The sequence below is a fragment of the Haliotis asinina genome, chromosome 2, assembly GCF_037392515.1.
Source record: "Haliotis asinina isolate JCU_RB_2024 chromosome 2, JCU_Hal_asi_v2, whole genome shotgun sequence".
NCBI lineage: Eukaryota > Metazoa > Mollusca > Gastropoda > Lepetellida > Haliotidae > Haliotis > Haliotis asinina.
In genome coordinates this window covers 64074772-64101427 of record NC_090281.1, presented here as the reverse complement: position 1 = coordinate 64101427, position 26656 = coordinate 64074772, and the positions used below count along the sequence as shown (strand labels likewise).

Below are 26656 nucleotides of genomic sequence, written 5' to 3'. Positions count from 1 at the left end.
GTGGTTGGCTTGTTTTGTACCTACTCATTCACCAGTATTCAAGATGTATGGCGGGGAGTTGTGAATATACTCTTTAAAAAAGTAGGGGATCGTCACTTTTTTTAAATACGATTAAAATTATTTGGGAGGCTATCTGAGTCAATCAATGTTGAAATGATATTACTGAATGTTTTGAGAGGGCATCGCCATTTGCACTTCCTCACAACCATACGTATTTGGAATGTAGTCGCTTTTGAAAGATGATTGGTGTATGGCACGGAAGTTTCATGCATACGATTTTCATTTCAAAACAAACGACTACAAACAAACACTAACAAATTTGTGATGCAAGATGAGTGTCAAAATTAATGTTCTAAGTGATTTATTGAATAAAACGTCAAAATCAAGAATGCACCCCATGCACGTGTCTGGGGCTACGTGTGTGCGCACGTGCTGATCATGCGTTGTGTTTAGGTGTGGTAATAGAGGGAAATGGTGGTGCTTTAATACGATGTCTGTCCTTGAAACTTTTGTTAACGATTTCACTTCCCATCCAAATTGAAAATTTATGATCCCCTACCTTTTTGGAAGAGTAGAGTAACATCTGGACCAGACAATCCAATGATCAACATCGTGAACATTTCTCTACGTAAATGGTCTACATTGAGATGTGTCAGCGAGTCTGACCACCCGATCCCGTAACTCTCGAGTTACGAGAAACTGATGATCAACTCTAACCTGGATCTCTATGGGTATCCATGTATTGTATCGTACCTGAAACACCTCTTTGTAATTCAAGTACTTCTGCAGAGGATGGACATAGATTCGCATAAACCTATATACAATGTCCTTGCAAACATCAATGCAGGTAAACAAAAAGGTACACTGATAATGTAAACAAGAACGTAAGGTTCTTTATGGATACGAACGTCTATATTATGTATTATGCGAGCTGTGGGTTGTCAAGCAATCTTGACTGAAGAACTACACCACAGAACTGACTTATACACATCAACAAAGATTAAGTAAAAACAACATTTAAGATTCTCAAGCTCTGTGACGGCCATCTCTCATGGCAGGCACAAACACGTCCGTTTATCCACAAGCATACATACATGCACGTATAATATGAATGTGACTTGTAAACAGCTTACATATCAATTGATATATCCCTTCATAATGAATCGTATTCATTATCCAAAATATATTTATCACAGTATGAGTGAATGAATTTAGTTTTACGCCGCACTCAGCAATATCCCAGCCACATGGCGACGGTCCTTCGAATAAACGAGTCTGGACAAAACAATCTAGTGATCAACATCATGAGCATCGTTGTACGCAAGTGAGAAGAGAAGACGCTTGTCAACCAAGTCAGTGAGGCTGACCACCCGACCCAGTTAGTCTCCTCCTAAGACAGGCCTAGGCATGGGTTACTGAAGATCAATTCTAACCCGGATCTTCACGGGTTGATCACAGTAAATGTTTTTTCCCAAGCCAACAGGAGGAATTTCAATATTATTTCTTCTTAGAATTCTTCCGAATAACTGTGGGTTGCCACCAGTAGTGGTGTGTCATCGAATCATTGTGTTGCACAATTGAAAATAACATCATAGTACATGATCTAAGATACTTAATGACGGCAGATATTGTGTCAGTATAGGCTGCACTGTGAAGGCTTCTGATAATATTCTTAACACTCATTGTTGAAGTCAAAACAAAATTTTACATTGATGTCAGTTGCTGATCCAGGAGTTGTAACTGAGACGTGTCCAAATGGGTACAGACGCTAATTTGCGCTAATTTGCATCAATGCATCCTTTAGTATTTCTAGTAGTAGTAGGAAACTGTCATTCTTCTGGTGCTGGATTATCTATCCCCGTTGCACCGCAGGGTGATGAGGCCACGATAGGCTGTACGTCTGACAGCTGAGCTATCTCACAGTATGGAGGTGGATCATCCTTCACGACTTCACTGTAAGCAGGGGGTGGTATAAACACAGCCGCAGTTCCTTGGTGATTGGAAAGAGGAACAGAGTAGACGCTGCTGCCACCTGATCTGTCACGCTGAGGGCCGTTAGTTGTTGGTTTTTTCCTGGAGCAGACTCCACAGCAACAGCACGCTAACACCGCCACAACGACAATACTAGCGATTACACCTCCAATTACTGCACTGGTGTTCACTTTATAGGCAGCTGTACAAAAACACAAAAAGCCCCAGGTTTTTACTTTGAGACAACCATTATTTCGACACTTGAAAGTTCGACACAAGGGTGAGTGAATGTATCAGATTTCGAATTATCCATGTATTGAAAATGATGAAGGACAATTACAATGATTCTGGTGCCCCCGTTCCAGTGATACACACAATGATACGCACGTACCACTGACAAGGGCTCTTGGTTTGTTTGATATGGGATGGTGGGATAGGGTTCACAAGTGAGTGAATGAGTGAGTGAGTTTAGTTTTCCGCCGCACTCAGCAATATTTCAGCTATATGGGGGTGGTCTGTAAATAATCGAGTCTGGACCAGACAGTCCAGTGATCAACAACATGAGCATCGATCTGCAAAATTGGAAACTGATGACATGTGTCAACCAAGTCAGCGAGCCTGACCACACGATCCCGTTAGGAGCCTCTTACGACAAGCACAGTCGCCTTTTATGGCAAGGATGGATTGCTGGAGGCGTATTCTACCCCGGGACCTTCACGGGTCGGGTTCGCAAGTCATTCCAAAGACACGGGTAATCATGTTCTAACCACAAGGTACAATGCCCATTTCTGTTGCTCCCATCCGTGATATCGCTGAACTATTGCTTAAAGCGGTGTAAACCCATACATATATACCGTCTGGAACATCACGCTGGACCATTGAACGTAGGATGTTAGTTAAGGGGACTTTATTTTGTTCTCTTATTTTCTTTGTTACACACAGTATACGAGGATCGATCGAAATGCACCGAGCCTCGCTATAATTTCGATGTCTAATGTTTCAAAAGCTTTAACTTAACTCATGAAGGAGTCATTAACAAGACATATCCAAAATTGTACTTATGTGGGTAACGTGGTTAAAATGATATTAGTCATCACAATCCGTTGGGGTATAATGTTTCTACCAAAATTGCAGAAAATGAAAAACGACTTGTGATTTTACCTCTTGGATAATAGTATGTCCCCAGATAGGAACCCTGGAGATCAAATTTGTCAAGCGGGCTATCTGTTCTACATTCTTGGTATTTGAAACGGAACACTTACGATCAGATTCTGGATAAACGGCGGTGACAGCCAACTTAAATCCTGAGGAAGACCTCGAACCATCGGCGTGGAATCGAATTTTCAAGGTTGACCCTACACTCTGTGTGTCTGGTCCACTTGATCCGCACCACTGACCGAGCCAGTATTCATTTGCTCCGTCAACTGATAAAACAGCACACAATTCAAATCGATGTATTATTGTAAGACGAGTGTGGAACGATTCAAGTCAACCAATCTTTGACAAGATATAAAATATATCTTAATTTCTATGGGTTCAAGAACATAAAGGCAGTGCACCGTAATTCACACATATTGTAGGAATATAAAAATAACTAATATGATTAATATTTCCGGGAAAATCTGGATTTTCTAATGTCTCTCGGTATAACCGTGTACAAATGTGTGGTACAAAAACACAGATGGATGTAAAAGTCAATACAAGAGAAATTTCACATCAGGTCAATATGGATATTTGTTTAATTTTATCAAAGTACTCGGAAAAGAAGGCCTCATGAATGATTGAAATGTTCTATTTTATTTATTATTTTTTGCATGTGTGGTTTTCTACAAAGAATATTTCTTTAAGGTTTTTTTTAATAAGTAACGTGGTGCATATTCCTAATGTGTATGCGTTTTGTGCTGAAATGATGGTGTGATTTAGTAATATATTTTGATGTAGAACATCAAACCAAACCAAAAGCTTTGATGATAGCAATGCATGAGGGTATACATTGTTAATTGTATAATTTTTTTTTTCAAACTGTTTGTGTCACCCGACATTCTCAGTATACATGCCAAACGCTCTCATTTAGATGATTGCAGAAACAACATATTATACTGACGTTTCAGAGAAAATGTAGCGCTTAATCTGGATGACTGAACACACGTGCCAGTTAAGACCTATGGCAGGGCAGCTTATATAAGTGATGTCATAACATTACAGCTAAACGCGGGAGGTCATCATAGCGGTGTGCAACTTTATTGACAAAGGGGGAAAGAACCCATTGGACTTCAGGTCATTGTGCCAAACGTTTAGATGCAGAAATATAACCGAACCAGTATACAAATACGTATTTAGGAAGGGCATTTTACAACAATTCACATTGGCACGTCCCTCTTCCTGAAAGGACCTCCACCCCACAGTGTGCTATACGTCTATTCTACTTTGTTAGACAACATCAAACCAGCTATTCTAGTTTTCCGACAATATATCATCTGCCTTCCTTTACGGTTGGAAGAACGCCAAAGAGCTTATTTACGTGATTTGGTTTATATTTGCTCTAAGTGAACGATATTCATATCATTCCCTACAAATTCAATTTTGACTGAGTGAACTGCTCAACTTCCACACCTTAAACATATGATTAAAATTATCATAGCTCATTGATTTCTTCGACTAAAATAATATGTGTTGCGTAAGTGGGAATAATTTTAATCTTGTGCCATCCAAACACATGTGTGGTAGCGAGATACATCATGACGGAGAGGATTATCTCCTACAGAAGATAACATTACCTTCTTGAAGAATTACATAGTCCCCGCTGTAGCACGCCATGTCGTACGGAAGGTCGAAAGTCACCACTTTGACATTGATTGAAGATCCTTCAACATCTGTGCTGACCGTCCAAGCACAATCAGTATTCCTAAAATTGAAGCAATATTCTTATATTTGTACAGGAATGCATCTTGCATGAATGTATGTATGTATGTATGTATGTATGTATGTATGTATGTATGTATGTATGTATGTATGTATGTATGTATGTATGTATGTATGTATGTATGTATGTATGTATGTATGTATGTGCGTCCGTGCGACCGTGCGTGCGTGTGTGTTATACGTATGTAATACATTTTGCGGCCTTGTCAAACACAATATAGATTGTCAGTGTGTGGGCATACAGCGTGTATAGCAAAACCAAATTTTGACTCGGACTAGGACATGCCACCCGCCATTCATTAAAGCGTCTTAAGTCCCTCATCGTCGCTCTATGCCCTCAGCTGCAACGATGTGGGAGACAAGGGGTAATGCAGTCAAACACTGGTGTATCGAAGTTGAACTTCAAGTTATCCGAGGTAACGACAATGAATAAGGAATACGCAGGGGCTCTGTGTTTACTTCGAGACAATCATACGTTCGACACATGAAATTTAGATTTAAAACTCGGATATATCGTACATCAGGACAGCTACACTATCACATACACTGGCTCATGACCTGCTGGTCATGCAGACTGTACACGTGTGTACTTACGCAGGATAGTCAAAAGGATAGTTGGGCGATTCAACATATTTTGTCTCAGACCCGCTGAGTTGTACATCTTGACCACACCCTGGAACACAGAAAGTGTCACATTAAACAGGTGCCTTGCATTGATTGGTGACCTCTTCGGTCCGTCGTTATGAGTGATCCAGTATGATTATACTCCACTTTCAGCAATATTCCTCCATACATATCTCGGCATCATCGAGGGGAATCGATCGGGTCTTCGGCGTGATGCGCGAACGCTATAACATCTACGCTACCCAACAGAATCCCGTGGTTATGAAGAGGGCCTGGCAAATCACAGGACTATTCACCTCTTGATAACAACAAATGAAGACATTCTCTGTATGTTCTACTGACTTTGTGATTTGTGTAGTACACCAGTGATGGCCACGGTTACTAGAGTGGCGATCTGCCTTTAGTTGTTGGCGACCCTCAGCCTTTTTGTATATCGTATTGTCCTAATTTGAAATCCTATTTAAGACTTATACTAGTTTAGTTTCTTATTACTGTGAAATACTAGTTGTTTTTTGCTATCCTTCATCGACAGGTTTTTTAAACTATGCGTATTTATCATGAATTTAAGTCACGATATGGCTGAAATACTGAAATACTGTGACTATGAACTTTAACTCTCTCACTCACTGATATACATGGATGACGGACACGAGCTAACAATACGGATGCTGTGTTCACAATTTCTGAATGTAGTAGTAGTATTTCATTTGTATATTCACCCAGCTGCTTATCATTTATAATACGTAATGCTAGGAAGTTTGTACCAGTATTCCCAGTGAATTATCCATGTCAGAACTGATCTTCCATATCCCATACGTGTTGTCACAGACGACTAACGGGATCGGGTGGTCATTCTCTCTTTGGCCACACATGTCATTGTGGTCCAGTTGAGCAGATCGATACTCATGCTGTTGATCACTGGATGGTTAGGTCCAGATTCCATGGTTTACAGATCGCCTCCATGTACCTGAAATATTGCTTAGTACCAAACCCGAACGATATTGCACCGTGTTGTATGTTTCACTGCTCACACAAGCGTATAAACTATCCAGAGTCCGTCGTTCTACAGACCATTTTTTCCCATTCTGAAGACTAGCTTGATACGATTTGGTCGAAGATATTTCAGTTATAGTGCTGCAGTTCTATGGAACAAAATCTCAACTAAACTCAAGGAACTCAAAACACTTAAGTCTCAGCTAAAACATATCTCTGCCGACTGTCATACCTAGACTAAAATCTGCTGCCTCGTGTTTTGTGCCCCATTGACAAAGTTAATATTGTAGCATATTTGTAAGGCTATGAGTCTACAGGTAGAGCATGGAGTCGGAGACATTTAAATGGACTCATAACATAACGCAAGCAATCGGACTGGTCCATACAAACTGTCTTGTGCGTGTGCATTATTGGCCTGTCCAGGGAATGTACGTTTATACGTGTATAATTCCCTGTGCAGGTTTCACTCACATACCATCCTTTCCTGATAAATCGCAGGCTGCTGTGTAACAGATGGGCTTGACTTAGCTGTTGCATACAGGAGTAAGTTACCATCGTTATATGATAGCCGCACATATTTGTGATTACTGACAAGAATTATTCATGGGATATCTGACGTCTCAGCCAAAATATATATCCACCACCATCTGTTACAGGTTTCAGTGTGGTGTGTCTGTGGAAACACAGTATAATCGAGAATGGCTCAAATCCTGTACTACTGAATGTCCAGCCCATGGATGTATATATAGTAAGTCTAGAAAAGCGAAAAGTACATGCTCGATGATTCAGAGTATAGTGGTTTATCCAGGTAGAAAGACATTGAAGGCTCATCAGGGCTCACTTGTATGGAACAATCCAAGTTACAATCAATCTTAGGCCATACAATCAACTTTACATTCACCTTGTAAATGCCCTAATTCATTTACGCAAAGTCGATCTTTGCAAGATTGCAAGAGGGCGTGGATTTAAGTTAGCAATCGTAGCTAAGATGGACCTCTTCACCGTTGAAGGTACGAATGTTCCCAATCTCGACTCCTGTCTACAGCTGTCTGCAACACACACGAAAAGTGGAACCACTCATGGCACACGACACATACCTCCCGCTATTGCACCTTGTACAGGTTTCATGAAAGGCAAATCCCAGACTCATAAATATTTGAAGAAAACGATTGCAGGGGCGTAGAGTCTTTGAATTCTCATTTAGAAGTGATACACATAAAGTCACGAGTTTTTATGGATGACAACTTCTTTATTGTGAACAGTCACGTTTCGAAGTATATAATGGACAAGGGAAGCCAGGGAGTGTTTTCCATTATACCCCACCCAATCTGACTTCCTATTGTTTGTCTTACCAATAATGCCTGGGTACACAACCCTCCTGGCTTCCACTCCTGTCCATCCACCTATCAACTACTGGCTTACTTTGTCATACTGTTGTCGTTCCTACATGTACATAAATAACTCGTTGCATTCCATTGTTTCATTCACCCGATGAAGAAGTAAGAATATACTTCGAAACAACGAGACTCTTCACAATAAAGAAGTTGTCATCCATAAAAGAACTCGTGTCTTTATGCAGGGGCGTACATTCTACATTCAAACTGTCGTGATTCAGGAACTGACAATCTGACATTACAACCAGAGAAATACCTACCATTATTTTATGAAAATGTGAAAATACGAATAAATACGTTGCGAAATTTTGGTCTAAATGTAGCGGGATGGTATTCATGGAAATTAGAAAATAATATGTAAATAGTATTTCCTTATGATGTAGCACTTAAACGTATGATCCACCAATTGTTATCAATGAAACTGTTTCATAGTATTACGCATTTGCCCGGGTGAATTTTTGGAAGTCTTCCTAGTAGAAGTATTGTTATTCTCACTACAAGAAAATGTGATATGGCTGAAAATGTGATGCTAGATACGAAAGTGATATTAGAAATGCATGGCAGGGAAAAACAAATATTAAACAACATTTCGGGATAAGGGTGGGTAAATGCGTGTTCACAGAAATATATTATTTAACCCTGTTACTTTGATAAATGTTTTTTTCCTAATGTGCTTTTTTAAAAAAAAAATGAATTCTAAATACACTGAAAATTCACAGAAATATATCATTTAACCCAATTACGTTGATAATTGGTTTTTTCCTAATGTGCAGTTTTTTAAAAACAAAGAATTCTAAAAACTTGTGCAAAAGTCGCTACTAGAATACTTAATGATAAAGACACGTGAAGGCCCGGGGTAGAATAGGCCTTCAGCAACCCATACTTGCCTCAAAAGGCGACTATGCTTGTCCTAAGAGGCGACTAACGGGATCGGGTGGTCAGACTCGCGGCCTGGATTTACACATGTCATCGGTTCCCAATTGAGCAGATCGATGCTCATGCTGTTGCTCACTGGGTCGCCTGACCCAGGCTCGATTATTTACAGACCGCCGCCATATTGCAGGAATATTGCTGGATGCGACTCACTCCCCCGCTCACTCACTTAATTCTTAAAAAGCAGAAATATTACTCAGTTTTAGATTTAAGGATGAGAAAGAAACTTGTTTTTGCACGTATACTTAACTGCAAATTATCTTAATGAAAAGCCAAGACAAAATCAGTGACACAAATGTCACTGAAGACTAAATGTATGGGGAAAACTACGATGCTAAACCATTGCAATATTGGGTATGCTATACTCAGTAACAAAGGTATAATAAAAGGGAAAGGGAAACCGCTCCCATACTGTGTTTGAACTAAAAGCAGTTGCTCTTGAATTACTGAAGAGGCCACTGCCATTGTTATTAGCATGCACACACAGTTCGCTAGTGTCCTCAAAACGGTATGTTTCACAATCTTCAAACGTGAAGCTGATTATGTAAGTAAAATAGCACTTGACCTACGTGTCACAGACTACAACGTACTTAGCTACTTATAATACTGGTCCGGACCAATTGTAAGTTTTGATTGTAACTTATCTTGACCTTAGCCTTCAATCGCTTTGTGCAAGTGGATGGCGATTGCAGTCGAAGCTTTAGATTTTTTGAGGATTTTGAGGATTTCTTTTTATTTTGAGGATTAGAGTAGTTGTTGGGTTGAGACTTCAATGCTCACGTGGAACCTGGGGTAGATGAGATAATCCCTCAGTCTGATTGTCCAATCAAAAAGTGTCCAGGTAGTGAAATTAGTTTGTTTTGTTATGGATTCTAATTCTGTCTCAACTCTAAGAGTTATATGATTTCTTTGAAAGAAAAATTGTGACTTAAGGTAAAGCATGTGATACATTTTTTAAAACGATGCCAATTAGAAAGTTGTCAAATGCAACATATGTCATATTTGAGATTTCGATTTCTTAGTATTTGACCACTTTCTAAATGGCAGTGTGTTATCATAGCTCCCGGTCGTGGGAGCCGTGTCAGAGGGGTACACAAAGTACGCAGTCTAGACTACCAGTTGTCCAACGCTCATATTTGTGGAATTCGCGGCTGCTGAACGGGCTAGGCGGCTGATTTTGTGTGCTGGCGACTAGGTGCCTGACTCTGAGGGTGCGGGTTCGAATCCCGGATGGGACGCAACCAAAAAAGTACTAGAATTTGTACTTTACTAAGAAAATGAAATCCCAAATATCACATATTTTGCATTGTTTTTAATTAAACGACTCAACGATGCGGCGTACCTGACGTTGTCGACTTGTATCTCAAGGTAAACCCTTTTCTGTTGACAGAGCTGTCGGTATGGAAGGTGATGGTTACGTAGTTGCTGGAGCTGAAGACGCTCCCGGTGTTAAAACCGCAGTACTTGCCTAACTGAGTGGCGTAAGACGATGAACCTTAAATAAATATTTGACTAGTCATCGTCACTGCTCATTTGAATTCTGTGAAGTCATAAGCTTTGACGTGTTTAGTTGACATGTCCAAATGGATTTAGCTGAGACTAAGACATTCTCAACTTGGATCTGTTTAATGTGACAATTATCGACTGACTCCCAGTGTATTTCCACTACAAATAGTATTTGTGACCATACAATCTTATATTTACCCTCACTGACTAAGAGATAGTCATCTGCACATGAAACCGCATACTCAATAGATGACTCAGCAATTTCAACAATTACTTTTCGTCCAACAGGGGCGGTTATTGTCCACCGACAATGCAAGTTGCTACAAACAGGAAATAGGAACATGAGTAAAGATATATTCAAATAAGACCCGTTTCAAAGACTGAACATGGTTTTGTGCCTCTTCAAAGATATTCACCAATATCACGGCATTGTTGCCAGACAATTTGCTTTGGTCTTTAACAACTTTTCCTTATCGTAAGAGGCAACTAACGGGATCGAGTGATCAGGCTTGCTCACTTGGTTGACACGCGTCGTCGTAACCTAATTGCATAGATCGATGCTCATGCTGGTGATCACTAGATTGTCTGATCCAGACTCGACTATTTACAGACCGCAGCTATATACCTGATACATTGAGGAGTGTAGCTTTGAACAACAAACCAATCAAAGAGGTAAATATGATAGACATAGTCAAATATATGTATACATGTCAATAACATGTTCTAATACGAACAAAGATCATGCATCGTTGAAATATCAAATGAAGTTCCATATTATATATAGACATATTACAATTTGACTTGACCATACTTTATGCATTCTTCAAGCACTCAGTTGGTATGCGAGGGATTGGAAATGGGTGGGGTGAGTAAGTTCAAACGTAATGTGAGAGTATCACAGGCTGGCTTCCATAATTGTGTAGATTTTAGTTTCCTTGCTGGAACAGTTATACATAATATATCTGATTATGTCAGAAGCGAATACAGCTGTTTGATTATAGAAGGGTGGGGTTGAGTGGGAGTGGAGGGTCTGATCTAATGCAGACCTTTACCATGAGGCAACACTAACGGCAGTGAATGTCATAAAATAGGTTTGCATTATTTTTGACGAGGCGAGTATAGAATCATAGGATCACAACAGACAACTTGACAACCAATGTGAACGGCAAATTGGGGTCAGTGCTTAACTTTCCGATGAGTGAATGGGCAATATTACATCAATAACACAAATGGGGACACCAGACATAGGTTTCACACATTGTACCCATGGGGGAATCGAACGTGGTTCTTCGATGAGTGAAAGCTTAAAATATAGGCTACACCACAGACCAGACACTTCGCATAAGGAATGGTACTCAATTTATCACATGATAACCACATATGGGAAAGCCGGTGATTCATCTGATACTCCAAACATCAACATATGTTAAAGCAGTACTGTTGTCATTCAGTAATGATATCTTCTGTACTTACTTAGCATAGTTGTTGGGGTACCCGGGGGACGCCAAACGTTTCCATGTGTGCGTGGATGCACTGAGCCATGAACTGGTACAATTCCTCGCACTTGCTGTTTCTACGTTAAAGGGAACCAATGAAGACTTTCGTCACAGTTATAAGAGCATCCACAATCCGACAATCCAGGATAAATAAATTCAGAGATAATTACAGTTGGTAAATCTGTCCAGTGTTGGAACTAGCCTTATTCGCTATGCACAATTTACTTATATCAAGACAGTAAATATTATAAAGAGGATATTTTAAAATCACGTTGAGGTCACGATATAGAAAGATCACCTATGATATCGACGAAATCTAAATTAGAAAAAGGAACGTGAGTTTCCTTGACAACGTAATTCAGAATAAATACCAGAGGAATGGTATTCCTCAAGATATTCAAAAAGGTAACCGCTTCATCCAGTATTAAAATCAACAATGATATTTTCCTGCAGATGTAGGTGAACACGTTGCAAAAACATGACTACTTGCACACTTGCACTTGCAATTCCATTTGAAGTATTTCTAAACTCTCCTGTTGGTCCCCAAAACATAATACATTAAAAGTGAAGAAAAACAAGGTATAATGTAGACATCCGAACAGCGATAACAGTTTTCAGTTATGATATCAGATTTAACGCTTTTCTTCTGGTTTCGTGGAGGCGAACATGAAGCTGGTTTTTGAATGTCAATCCACTAACATATACGTTCTCTATTTGTTGTTTATTTGCAAAGGATACATGTATGCCATCTGTCCATGATCATCTGTTCGCATAATTTGGTTGCATATAGCATATACAGCTCAAAATGATTTTATAATGTTAACATTACTATACATATAACATTGTCAACAGAGTTTCGATAATTGCTCGCACGTAACACAGCCAGAGTAACAAGTTTCATAATGTTAACATTCGTATACACACTTCTAAGATGCTTCAGTGAATGATCAAAGGCGCCGACATTTATTAGACGATAATGTGCACTTTGGCATGACGCCACAATGTGTTGACGTTACTGCGCCATTCCAGTGTGCCCCTCGTAATCGAACTTTTTTTGCGGTACGTCATAATGAAACCGACGTCACGATGGATGTCAGTTGCCATCGCGTCGTGCAGCCTCCCACATTAAACTGCTTCGTAATGTTTGCAGTGTTTACATTCCCACAATGCAATCGTGGAATGTCACATGACTAGTCAGCTTCAGCTGAATGTTCTGATCTAAATTTCCGTTGGTAGTAGAAATGAGACGGTCGTATTGCCTTGTATGGTTTAAGAGAATCACAGATGTAATAAAAATGATCTAGCGAAGATATTTAACCCTAACATAAACCATCACCAAAAAGGTCATCATTTGTTTTTCTAGTAACGTTTGTCTTAACGTAGGGGGCTGATACGTCAAGAGAACAGCGCGTCAGTTAGCCCTTTGCGAGGATTCTTGATTTAGCTCACAGACACCGTCGTTTGTTTTCTGTCATAGAATAATCGAAATTATGCTTAGAAATTATTAAATACGGCATCAACCGTATATGGTTCTCGTGCTTTAGCTATAGTAGTTCAGGGCGAACGTGTGCTTTATTACACTATACATGGTGGTATAACGAACTGTATTTCTTAAATCATTGCCCACACTATTTCAACACTTGCTCGCACAAACGTGTAGTACGCCCTGTGCAACAGATTTCATAACTTTAACAACAATATACATACATCTTTGATCCACAGATATTTGCTCGCACACAACACAAACATTGCAGCACATTCAATAATTAAACATTAGTATTGGGCACGCACGGTACATACATCATAGACCAGAGTTTTTATATGTGTTCGCACATGGTACAATCATTACATCACATACATACCAGCTGTGTATTTCAACTTGAACCCTCTGCCTGAGCTGTTGGTGTGGAAGACAATATTCATGTGGTTGCCTGAGCTGACGACGGTGCCGTCCCTAGGGTTGTTACCACAATATCTCCCCAACTGAGTAGCATAAGGCGAGGAACCTTAAAAACATACCCAACAGTAATCATCACTCCAGAATAAGTCAGTTCTGAGTCCTTAATTTCTTACCAATACACATCCACAAAAATTATTAACATTGACTGGGTGGGTTAAGATTTATAGTCATATCGGTAATATTGCAGCCATATCGTGACTTATAATACTGTAGACTTATAATAAATGGAACCAAATTACAAAAGAAAATAGATTATCACACATAGAGACGTAAAACCAACAATTCAATCTAAAACGTTTTAATTATTAGAGGACAACATAATACATTAGCAGGCTATAGATTGGCAACATCGTTGAGTAAGTTATACGTGGGCCTTAATGCGCAAATAGTCCCAACTTCAGTGTGTTATATTCGGGACTGATATTCCGACATATGGTAATATTCACAAGATATAAAGAGAATGCTAAACGACCTTCCTTTTTTTATGAAACGAGATAATGATTTGGTATCAAACGAGCGAAAGAGTAAATCTTTTACGGAAGCGAGTTTAGTATTCTGTTTATTACTCAGTCTTCAATCTATTTTGACAGAAACTGTAGCGAAACTGTCTACAGTGTGATGACTCTCAGCTTTCTGTGAGTTAAGCAAGGACTAGTACCACTACGACAAGGGCATTATCAATGTGACGTCAAAACTGTGCACCATTATCACGTCATACGTATAGCTGTATTACACTAGTGTAATATTGCCGTAAAAATATTAAAATGCAATTATCTTCCAAGAGCAAGTAATAATACTCAAAACGTTTCGAATAGGAAGGCGTTTATGTCAGTACGTTTTTGCACAAAACATTTATAAAGGCACCTTAAAATTGGATTGATAATCTTTACATGTTGTAAATAATGAAATTGTCTGTTGTAGGTGTACACTTACCGTCACTGAAGAGAAGGTAGTCACTGCTACATGATGTGCCGAGAGAAAGATTCACAATTTTTACTTTTATGATATATCCAACCATTGCAGATAGTGTCCATGTGCAGTGCATGTTGCTGCAATGAGAATTTGCTACATAAGTCCGAATGTACAGGGACATATGTATAAAAGGACATAAACACACTCTCACAGAATATAACGAGTGTGACTCTCTATGACACATGTCAACGCAATCAACTGAATCATACGGCCTTATGACAGGTTATCAACTAAATCACACAGTCTGATGAGAGACAATAACTAGGTCACCCAGCCTGTTGACAATCAAGTAAGTCACCCAAATTAATGCCAAACAATTAACTATGTCACACAATCTGATGACAGGCAAGAAACTAATGCACCCGATCTCATGACAGACAATTAACTGTCACATGCTCTCATGACAGGCAGTCAACCATAGCACACAGTGTGTTGACATGCAGTCAAGTAAAAGCACTCGATCTGATGACAAGCAATCAATTATGTCACACGGTCTGATGAAAGGCAATGAACTATGTCACAGTCTGATGACAAACAATCAAATTGAATTATGTTCACAGTTTGATGATGGACAATCAACTAGGTAACCAAACTTTATGACAGACAATCAGCTAAATCACCCAAATCATGGCACTGACTTTGTCACATGGTCTGATGACAGGCAATCGACTAAGTCACAAAGTCTGATGACATGCAATCACCACGTCACACAGTCTAATGGCAAACGATCAGCTAAGTCACATAATCTGATGACAGATGATCAACTAAGTTGATCTAAAGGGATGGTAGTTTGTAGATATGGACGTCAACGCCTGAAATTAGGCAACATTGTGATTTCTCAATTCACAGAAAGTCATATCCATACTATGTTTTACCTTTTATTACCATGGTTATTCCTTTTCAATTTAACATTGTAGTGCTAAATTTGTGACAATCGCTCTCCTTGTTTTGTATTGCTGGCCACGTGTTATCTACCTATCACGTGTCTATTGCCTCGAAACAGATTTTTGTCACGTGCTAATGTTGTTTACTTTTCTTCTATTATGTGTAGTGCTGCCGTCACTGTGAATAGCTGTTCATGTGTGTGAGTGATTATGTTAGTGTTTATCACGTGTTTAGTGTCCCTCGCCTTGCCAGTGATTATGAATGTTTCGCTGCTTACCGTGAGAATAGATATTAGGCGTCTCAGTCAGACAGTGCTTACGGCGTTTCAGTGAGACAGTTCTGTTTACGCCGGAGAAAGAAACATGACAAAGAGGGACACGAGTGACGAACGAGGGCGTTTCCAAGAAGGCTCTTTTCACACTCTTAATGCTTTTGGAGTATTCGGTTTTACTTGTAATGTGTAGCGCTATGGACTGTCACGTGGTACGTGCTACGTGTCATGTCAGCTGTGACGTCAAATACTTCAAGATTCAAGAGATTTGTATTCAGTATCCAAGGCCTCTAACCCAGAGTACATGTGCATGAGTATGTCAAGTCAAGTATAAAAAATGTATGTGCATTTGTACTTTTCAACGTACACAGATACTTTTCAGATTCTAGGAGTGATTTGATTATGAAATAGTTGCTAACCTTCCTGGTTTTACTTGCAATGTGTAGTGCTACGGACCGTCGCGTGTTATGTGCTACGCATCATGTCAGTTGTGAGATTGACGCAATGCAGTATTGACTTGACACGTATGTGGTTCTACTCACTTTGCCTTGGATGACGGATAACCAGGAGACGTCAAATACTTCTCTGTGTACTGACTGGCCGCAAGGCGAGAGGAACCTGCCAAAATGCCACACACAGAATAATTTCATTTCATACATTAAATAAAAAATTACAAGATCAAGACTGGTACATTTAAAATTCTCGATAACATGACGTTCCGATTTATACCAATGTATATACATGGGTGCATACCTGAATTTTCAATAACGTTAAACCAAACGCTTACAACTATCGCTTTGGTATAAGTTGACCCAAATAGGACGAAATATCCCTGAACGTAGTACACGATCTTGCTGTGGACATTTGGTTTGAAAATTACAAAGTCACTCACCAATTGTGAAATCTCTGGTTCTCACACATTATTCTTTTACAAACGAAGATGCAACCGAGAATGAAGCACAAAACAACATTAGAATACTTGCAGGAATTATCTGCCGCTGAGTACTTCAAACGAAAGCCTTTCCCTGTGACAGAGCTGTCTGAGTGAAATGTGATTGACATAAGGTTACTGGAGCTGACGATGGGAGATGAGGTAACGTTACAGATCTTTATCTGGCCATCAACGGTAGAAGAACCTTAAATGTAAAAAGTATGATATCACTAACTGGTGTAGAAGAATCTTAAATGTAAAAAGTATGATATCACTAACTGATGTAGAAGAACCTTAAATGTTAAAAGTATGATATCACTAACTGATGTAGAAGAACTTTAAATGTAAAAAGTATGATATCACTAACTAATGAATATATTCCTAGTGTTCCACTTACACGGTACAATTGATGAAGTTATGATAACTGATTTGCCAAATACTATGCAACGGTTGTTTTTAAAGTTGTATTGGTGTACAATCAGAACCTTTTCTGTAAACTGGCAAGTACTTGTGATATTTTTTGGACAATGACGCTGAATGAAGGTTTGAGGCCGTGGAACAATACAAAGACTAGTTTGTGTACAACAGTATAAATACAAGGACTGGTTCGTGTACAACAGTAGATGTCAACTTTAAAAATTTAGATTTAAATAATGTTCGTGTATATCGTCACTGTCACTAAATAGCTAGATTGCTTATCAGAGTGCGTCACAGTAAGTGATATAATTTCACTTTCGAACATATTTTTTCCTTCAAACACACCCTTCATATCTTGCTGCTTGTCTCAGCTGTGTGTTGTTACAAGTATAAGAAACGCAGGTGACGAGTCATATGAAACGGTGCATTCCTACGGATGTTACATTTGTTTTCTTTATTTAAACAGCACAATGACATTTAAAAATTGCTCAAAAGTCACAACAAAATAACCCTAAAACAAAACAACAGACACGTCGCACTGTCTCCTTCTTACCACATATTCACCTTATATCAGCGATTGATTGATTGATTGATGTGTGGTTTAACGTCGCAGGCGGCAATCTTTCAGCCACTGAACATTGAGAATCCAGACAATATTCTGCCAACAAAGGGCAGTAAAAAGTTACTCAGTATCATAATATTAAAAGGCAATACAATAATCTGCCAATGAAAGGCCGCAAAATGTAAGTCAGTATCATAATATTAAAAAGCAAAACACTAATCTACCAACAAAGGGCAGTAAAACGTTAGTCAATATCACAACTGTTGTAAAAAACTAACAACTACAGATAAGAAATAGCGTTTTGATTACCTGGAAGACCAATGAAATGATAGGAGTAAAAGCATGCTGTATGTCAAAAGACAAATTATAACTTATTTAACAGATTTATTTCTTTCAGGTAACCTATAATTAGGTGATAACTCACATTGTTAAAAAGATCTTTTAAACTATTAGACGAATAAAAATTACTTCTTGCAGGAGCAAAATCCACACAGTCAAGTAGTGTATGCTTGACTGTTATTTGCTCCTGGCAAGGAATACAGAAAGGGGCGTCTTCACCCTTCAAAAGGAACTCGTGCGTGTACCGAGAATGGCCTATACGGCAACGTCTAAGGATAACCTCATCAAATCGAGTAACGCAATTTAGATGAGTATATCCAATGGCTGGCTTAATTTGAAATAATTTATTATTGATCTGTGTATCCCACAGCGCCTGAAAGAGTTGGCGTACATATGAACGGATACAGGGCCTAAAATCTCTATACGAGATACTAAAAGGAGAGATTTCCTTGTCCAAGGCTGCCTTGGCCTCTGCATCAGCCTTGGAATTGCCTCTAATGCCCATGTGGCTGGGCAGCCAGCAAAAGTCGATGATGTACGAGTTCATGCATAACCTTATATCAGCGAACTTAAAGCATCAACTACTACAAACAACGAATTGCAGAACTGTATTCCATACAGTTAGTTTTACATACCATCATCGAACAAAAGATAATCATTCGCGCAAAACGGCGCTATTTCCATATCGGCAAAGATAACTTCAATCCTGATCCTGTTTCCAGCCGGTGCATGAATGGTCCACTGGCAGTCTAATCCACTACAACATACAAAAATGAAAACTATACTCCAGAACATAAACCTCCTGTTCGAAAACGTATCGTAGAGTTGGAATTATGACTTGTCTTTGTATCAATTACTGTTTCCGAAAATTATCGTGTTTGCGTCTGAACATGACTGAAACTCGTGAACAAAATATAACATCACGCATACATTGGTAAATCTTCACACAACTTTTATTTTTTATTTCGACCATAGGTTAACTTGTCCAAAGCATGTGTAACGAAAACTTGGTTCCTGATACTTTCCAAGCAAGTGTAATTCACCTTGGGTAGTTGTTAGGATAGCCAGGGGAGACAATCTGTATCGGACTTTTCCCTGCTGGAACCGTAGCGCTGCAACTCGTTGCTGACATTACAGACAAAATAATGCATATAGCAGACTGCAATTCTACTAATTGACTGTAATTGACATATTTGGTATCGCCCATAAATATTGAACCCATTGAGGATTTTTTCGTAGCATTCTCTGGACTGATTGAGTCTCTGGACACTTTTAAGTCCAAACATCACAACCTTCCTTTTTTCCTAAAATAATATTGCAAGAGAGATGGGTCCCTTGATGAGATTGTAATACTTTAAACACACTAAAACACAACTGTGACCCTTCGACATGGCTTCGTGTGGCATTCATAAACGCACAAATATTGGTAAGAATCCATTCCCAATCAGCGGACACCTACCAAACGTTAAAGAAAATAATAACATTAAGTAAATCACAACTTCGACTTGATTTCAAACATATTAATCGATATCAAAGTGAATGGACAACTGCTAAGTTACATTTAAGATGATGAATTCTAACACACCAGGTACTGCTTGGTACACCATTTTGAATCCCTTGTAGATTTCCGTGCTATCGGTGTGTAGATAAATTCTCAAAGAGTTCCCTCCACTGGCAAATACGGGTTTTTGGTCGCCGCAGAAGGTGCCGAGTGTGTCAGAACCTAGATTGGTATAGAAAGCAACAGTTTCATGTACAGTCATATGGATAAACAAAAAGAGATATGTCATAATAAGCTACAATGTATAATCGTAAGCCACACGGCACAGCAGGCAAGAAATGGAAGCGTCATGATGCTACACACCTATTTCTTGCCAGCAAACCATTCAGCCTATTTCTTGCCAGCAAACCATCGTATGGAAACAAGACACCACAGTCACCAGTTTATGGCCAACGTTACACTGACCTCCTCAACAGTGGTGATTCACAATGGATTTTTGCCAGTACCTTGCTTCGTTAGAGCTTCACAGAACAAACGGTCTCAAATGAAGCGTTAACATTATATCTTACAATGGTAGAACCAGGCTTGTCATTCCATTTGCACCGATACAGACATCAGTGAGCAATCATCATTTGATCATTATTCGTATTTTGTTTATATTCTATATGAACTGTCCCGTCAGAAAAGAATGAATATGAATGTGAGGACTGTAAGATTGATCCCGACTTACTGTTGTGTCCGTTATATACTGTCACATAGTCTCTGTCACAGACCATAGGCGTGCGGCCGTCTTGAATTTCCGAGTCGATTGTGTACAATACAACAGATGTGTTTGGGTGTTCTGTTGTGATGGTCCAGGTGCATGACTGGAGCCTGAAAACTGACGCATGTGTCTGAACTGTTTGGCTATCAAGGATGACGCATGTGTCTGAACTGTTTGGCCATCAAGGATGACGCATGTGTCTGAACTGTTTGGCTATCAAGGATGACGCATGTGTCTGAACTGTTTGGCCATCAAGGATGACGCATGTGTCTGAACTGTTTGGCCATCAAGGATGACGCATGTGTCTGAACTGTTTGGCCATCAAGGATGACGCATGTTTCTGACCCGTTAGGTCATCAAGGATGACGCATGTTTCTGAACTCTTGAGCCATCAAGGATGACGTACAGTTAACGGAATCAGCTCAGGGAGGTACGCTTACAGTTTGAGTCAATCGGTTTTGTAGACGATATGTTACTAAAGTTACTCACTGGAAGTAGGCGTTTGGATATCCAGGCGAGGTAAATGTCTTGCCGACGGAAGTTGCTACGAGAGGTACACCGCAGATTGCCCTCTCTGAATGTGATAACATATATAAATCGAGTTTTGAATTTATCAGAAACAGATTCATGTGGGGTTAAAAGGAAAGAGGAGTGGAGTTATAGTTTGACCACGTCCACCGTCGTCCATTCTGCCGACAATAGCTCCTGTTTCGGACGAGGCCTCAGTGAAGAACTCAGAGTCAGTTGGGTTCCTTCACAGAAACTAATATTGTGGGACAAAATGTTTACAGACAGCATCACTTCCTATCAGAAGTGTCCGTAAGACGTCAGAGTCGCAATTATCACTTTGTTTTATACACTGATGAAGGGGTATTGAGCTGGATCATTTAATGCTTTTATGGTTTAAACAGTATAAGTCAAGGAGTACATCAGTTCCCTGAAACTGAAAATATCAGACTTGGCCCATACCCCGCACTGTATGTCTATAATATGCTCACGTCTATAGTGTTAAACGAAGTGTTTGTTTATATTTTAAAGGTTTATGGGGTTTTGGCGATTACGAAGAACGTCACAGCTTTACTAACCTTTTGATTCATAAAATCTAATCAGGAAACCACTTTTCGTGCCCCAGGCATCAGTGCCGAACACAATGTGGAAGTGTTGGTCGTTTTCGACAACGATATTCCATCTGGATGAACCACAAATTCTTTTTACATCTGCAGAAGTATGATCAGCTGGGAAGATAGAAAATGTAATTGTCAGCGATATATTTGTTGCTCGTTCAATTGGATTGGTACATATTACAAAGATAAGTTGTAAATTTTATGATAGCATCAGTAATAGTCAGGGGAAAAAATCCAACTGAGCATATGATTCCAGATGAAAACAACTAAGGCTGCCATTGAATCAACATATTTCTGCAAACGTTCTACTCTCGTTGTTCAATTTCCGTCATAAACAGATTCGAGTGTTGTTTTTTTCCTCTGATTTGTGAGCATAGCTATTTTACCGTTATTTATGACGTATATGGAAAGAGCGTCATAGTGACAGGTGGGGGGTGAGCCATCGATGTTACTGTACACCATGTCGAGTACAACACTGTAGCCGCTTGTTTGAGGGTAGATGTCCCAAAAGCAGAATTCATTGCTGAAGAAACCAAGGTTACATGGGCGTCACACCAATATTACCTTTGAAACCATATCACCATTTTAATATTCATATTTTGCCATGTTTTCCCTTTCACTAAATGCGTTAAAGAAAATAATATAAAGGATAACACTTCAGTCACATTAAAGATAACAATGGTACGATGATCATCCATAAAAAAGGAACACCGTTTATGTTTGAGTTTATGTCTATATGAGCAGTATGAGTGTAGGATTTTATGTACCCAGCATTTCGTCATGGCAATTAGCAAAGGCAAAATAAACGTTTTCGATTTGGGAGAGAATATATATCTTGAATGATTAAAATATATGTTCTTGGACTCACTTATTATAATTGTTGGGGTAGTTAGGAGATGTGAAGTTCAGTGGTTCTCTTTCAGCATAGAGTGTAACGTTGCACGCACCTGTAAATAACAAGCTCATAACAGTGTAAACTTAAAGTATCTATATAATAGATCATGACTTATGTAATCCAACACTACGTTACGTCGAATGTCAGTGGTGAATGCATGGGAGGTTATGGGATGATACATTTGTCTGATGTCTTTTTATGGTGACTTTAAAACAATTGTATTATGTGTAGGAAGGGATTTATTTATATTCATTTATTATTCATTGGTCAATCAGTTAATTTAAACTTTCTAAACTGAGCGAATCTGCCTTAAAATGTCAGCCAGGAAAAATATCTAGGTGGATCCCTGAAAAGAAAACGACATAAATATATATTTCAAATCAGGATAGTTTAAACGAGTTGTATCGATGTCAAACACACACACACACACACACACACACACACACACACACACACACACACACACACACACAAACGCAAACACACACAAATACAACACATACATACAACCATACAGAGATGTATACATACACGCACGCACACATACCATTAGGTTTTTGGTACTGTCCACTTATTTCATATATTCTTCAGGTAGATGAATATAATACCACGTAAACGACATGTATCAAATTCAATGTAGGACAGCGATGTCACAGTTCAGTCGGCATAATTATGTTCATTTTCATGTCAACATCTGTTTTCAGAATGTGTAGGGTGCTAAATTCTACAGATTTGATGTAACGTTTCATAAGTGTAAAAAGACATATCCTTTGAAATTAATCTTTTTTTCTTCAGACTAAAATATCACAAACCATATTAAAATCCTACAATGATAAATTTATAAATAGTTCATAAATTTATGTTTATGAAAACAACTAAAGAAAAAACTAACTACGTGGATAAAAGAAAACAACTGTTACTTGAAACCATCAAAGCAGCACCAGACTACAGTGCACTCTGGATATAATGGCCCTTGTTATCATGACCTGGTTATAATGGCCCTTGTTATCATGCTCTGGTTGTAATGGCCCTTGTTACAAGGTACCTTGTTATGATGACCCTTGTTGTAATGATCCTCTTTTATAACGACCCTTGTTATAAGGTCCCTGGTTATAATGGCCCATGTTAAAATGGCCCTTGTTATAATCCCCTGAGTATAATGGCCCTTGTTATAAGGCACCTGGTTATAATGCCCTGGTTGCAATGGCCCTTGTTATAAGGTCCCTGGTTATAATGACCCTTGTTATAATGCCATGGTTATAATGGCCCTTGTTATAATGGGCTTTGTTATAATGCCCTGGTTATAATGGCCCTTGTTATAATGCCCCTTTTTAAAATTCGCCCTGAGTATAATGGTCCTTGTTATAAGATACCTGGTGATAATGACCCTTGTTTTTATGGACCTTGTTATAGTGACCCTTGTTATAATGCCCTGGTTATAATGGCCCTTGTTATAATGCCCTGGGTATAGTGACCCTTGTTATAAGGTCCCTGGTTATCATGGCCCTTGTGATATATGCGCTGGTTATAATGATTCTTGTTATAACGTCCCTGGTTATGATGCAATGTTTTTGCCGGAACGGATTTCCTGCCTATACATTCGCAGGTCAACAAAACGTGTGTTTTCAAATCCAGAAACATGTAGTGTTCTGGGTTAGTTCAAGCAAACGAAATGTGATAAGGATTTTTATTACTTTCTGGTGGCTGTTGAGAGTAGCAGAATAGTGTGAGTTGACTGACAAAATAGTGTGAGAAGCGTACACGATAGAAAAATATGTTCTTCTTTTTCACATTTTAAAACAGAATCGTTATGTTAATGAATTAATATCAATGTTCGAAAACATATGGGTTTTTTTTACTCAACTGATTGAATATATGTTTTCCTCCAGAATATTCACAACAACGTATTCACAAGGCGGGTAAAAACTTATACAAGGCAAAGGCAAGAGGAAGTAAAAAATACACACTTCAGTGAAGATACTATGGATTACAGCTAATTTACAAATTAGGATAATTATACATCTCGATGACACTGCATCTAAGCGTTCAACAACCAGTATTTCATCCTCTTGCAGTAATTGTATTTGTGAAGGTACATTGACATGAAAAAGATCTGTAAGTTTGGAAAGAACTAATTCCTGTTGTACATATATTGTGTAGAATTATACAACAGTCATACTTTTTACAATGTCTTTCACACTATTCACAATATTTTGAAATTTTGATCCATACACAAAATGACAAGTTGTCTCTAGATTGTAGATAAACAACACAGTCTATGTTCACCGAAGTGTGTTAGATATCCTGTCTCCCACAGACATGAGTAGCCCATCGTACAGTTCCAGTTTCATGTACGTAGTTAATGACTAGCCTGAGCCATGAGGATTCACATGGGGACTTCACTGTTTCAAGATAGTTACTCACAAATTTAAAGAGATTGTTATTTCGAATGGTTTGAAGAAGCGTGCCATATATACTGTGTAACGCTGTTGTTCTATTGTGAAATGCTGTTAACTGTGACAGAATAAATCCTTAAGGGAGAAGTGACATTGGCTTTTTATATTGTGCAGCAATCCATACTCCAAGACTATGAACAACATCCTACGGTATATACTTGGTTACACTCCATAAAACAATTATTTGACAATTATTTGACAATATATATTATACGGATATACATACAGCCTTTTCTGTTTATTTGGATACTAATTTAGTTGGTGAAGATATCAACTATCTTTTTAAACGAATATGACTTTTATTGGGCCATTTTATCAACGTTTAACAAAGTCATGTCGCCTGTCAATTTTAAGCTTAGCCAATGTTTATCATCATTTAACTCTCACTGGTGCAAATTGTTACGTCAATATCGTCATGGAGCATGTTTTTATTTATGTGCATTTGTTAATAATTGTATATTCTTTGCTCTTATACCATCGATGGTGATTTATGAGAATAAAGAAGTTAAAGTTGAAGTATAAAGTTCTAACGAAGGGAAGATTATAACTATGTTTTCAAAAGAATTCTCTCTACTCCCGACATGGATTATTCTTCCCGGCACCTTATCGTTAGATTTGGCGGTACTTCCCTAATTAGCTCCCCCAGGAAAACAGAACTATACATTTTAGCCCTCCCGGGACATCTGAAAAATAAATTTTAGCCTTCCGGGTAGGACACCCTTAGAGATTTGCCAAAGCCTTGAATACACCTGGCGAGACATCTTTGCGTGCTTTCGGTCATTTCATAGAGTTTTAGTAAAAACGAGATTTCTCATGAAATATGGAAAGGATTTTGTCGCGCCTGTTCCCACAGAATTCAAACCTTCGAAGTGTATGTATGCTTGTGAAGTATTTGAATTTATCAAAGATAGCGTTGAAGAAGAGGAACATGTGTTTTACAATTTATTTAGAAAAGTACTTAAACACTGTTTAAGAGTATATTCCAAAGAAATGCATCAGGAGTGTAAAATAACATACTCATCTAAAAACACATTTGTAACAAACGATATAAAACAAAGGGGATTGTTTTCTTGTGAGTCCTCTCTTCTGCCAGTCAATATATATCTATTAAGCTGGTGAAGGTCTCTATCGTTGACTTACACCAAGCCATTTTCCTCTTTACTGTTATCTTGACTGGACCTGCTGAGTGTGTAAACAGGGTTTGGCCATTTTGTTTCAACAAACGACCGGACGGATGTATGCTTACGATACGAAACTATGCCCTATTTGTACTACACGTATCATATTTCTTGAGACAATTATGAAAATTGAAGATATATCCCCAACTACATATCAATTTTACACTATATTCCCTACAAGTGTAGATACAGTGTCCGATATATATTATAGCTGTGTGGTGGACGCGACTGTGGTTTGTGATCTTAGAGTCGAGAGAAACAAATACAGCAATGCTCACCTGAACTACAGGCCACTTGCCACAACAACAGCGCCCATACTCCAACAAAATAAAATATATTCATAATAGCGTCCCTTCGTCCCTTCCCGACAACTCTTCCTCGAAAAAAACAGTATCAAATGTTTTTCCACAATGTATTCAAACACCGTCTGTGTACACACTTGTTTATCAGGAGTTAAAGCTAGGCAAAAGAAGTATTACATTACAACATAACTATTCCTATATGGTCCATTTCAACATCGAGGTAAAGTCCGTAGTGATCACCGAATGGGACCAAGATGTGAC

The 26656-nt window shown here is 38.7% G+C and overlaps 1 protein-coding gene across 1 annotated transcript; it reads right to left on the bottom strand.

The window, feature by feature from the left end:
• Positions 1-1016: 1016 nt before the first annotated feature.
• Positions 1017-26656, bottom strand: LOC137274133 (cubilin-like). The gene is made up of 20 exons (XM_067807146.1): positions 26372-26656; positions 22433-22511; positions 21951-22087; positions 21526-21675; positions 20930-21014; positions 20408-20550; positions 19762-19899; positions 19220-19301; positions 18812-18933; positions 16911-17063; positions 16470-16545; positions 14733-14848; positions 13702-13845; positions 11817-11916; positions 10542-10663; positions 10180-10332; positions 5488-5566; positions 4749-4876; positions 3234-3395; positions 1017-2173 (listed from the first exon to the last, which is right to left on the bottom strand). The coding sequence occupies exons 1-20, from the start codon at positions 26433-26435 to the stop codon at positions 1830-1832; spliced, it is 2577 nt and encodes an 858-aa protein (XP_067663247.1). The 5' UTR covers positions 26436-26656; the 3' UTR covers positions 1017-1829.

Bases quoted from the DNA above. Each gene is read 5' to 3' on its own strand.
- LOC137274133 (XM_067807146.1), bottom strand. From the start codon at position 26,435: ATGAATATATTTTATTTTGTTGGAGTATGGGCGCTGTTGTTGTGGCAA. The intron at 17,064-18,811 runs GTATGTAAAACT...TTTACATTTAAG, and splicing joins TTATCTTTTGTTCGATGATG to GTTCTTCTACCGTTGATGGC. The intron at 14,849-16,469 runs GTGAGTAGAACC...TTCTCATTGCAG, and splicing joins TATCCGTCATCCAAGGCAAA to CAACATGCACTGCACATGGA.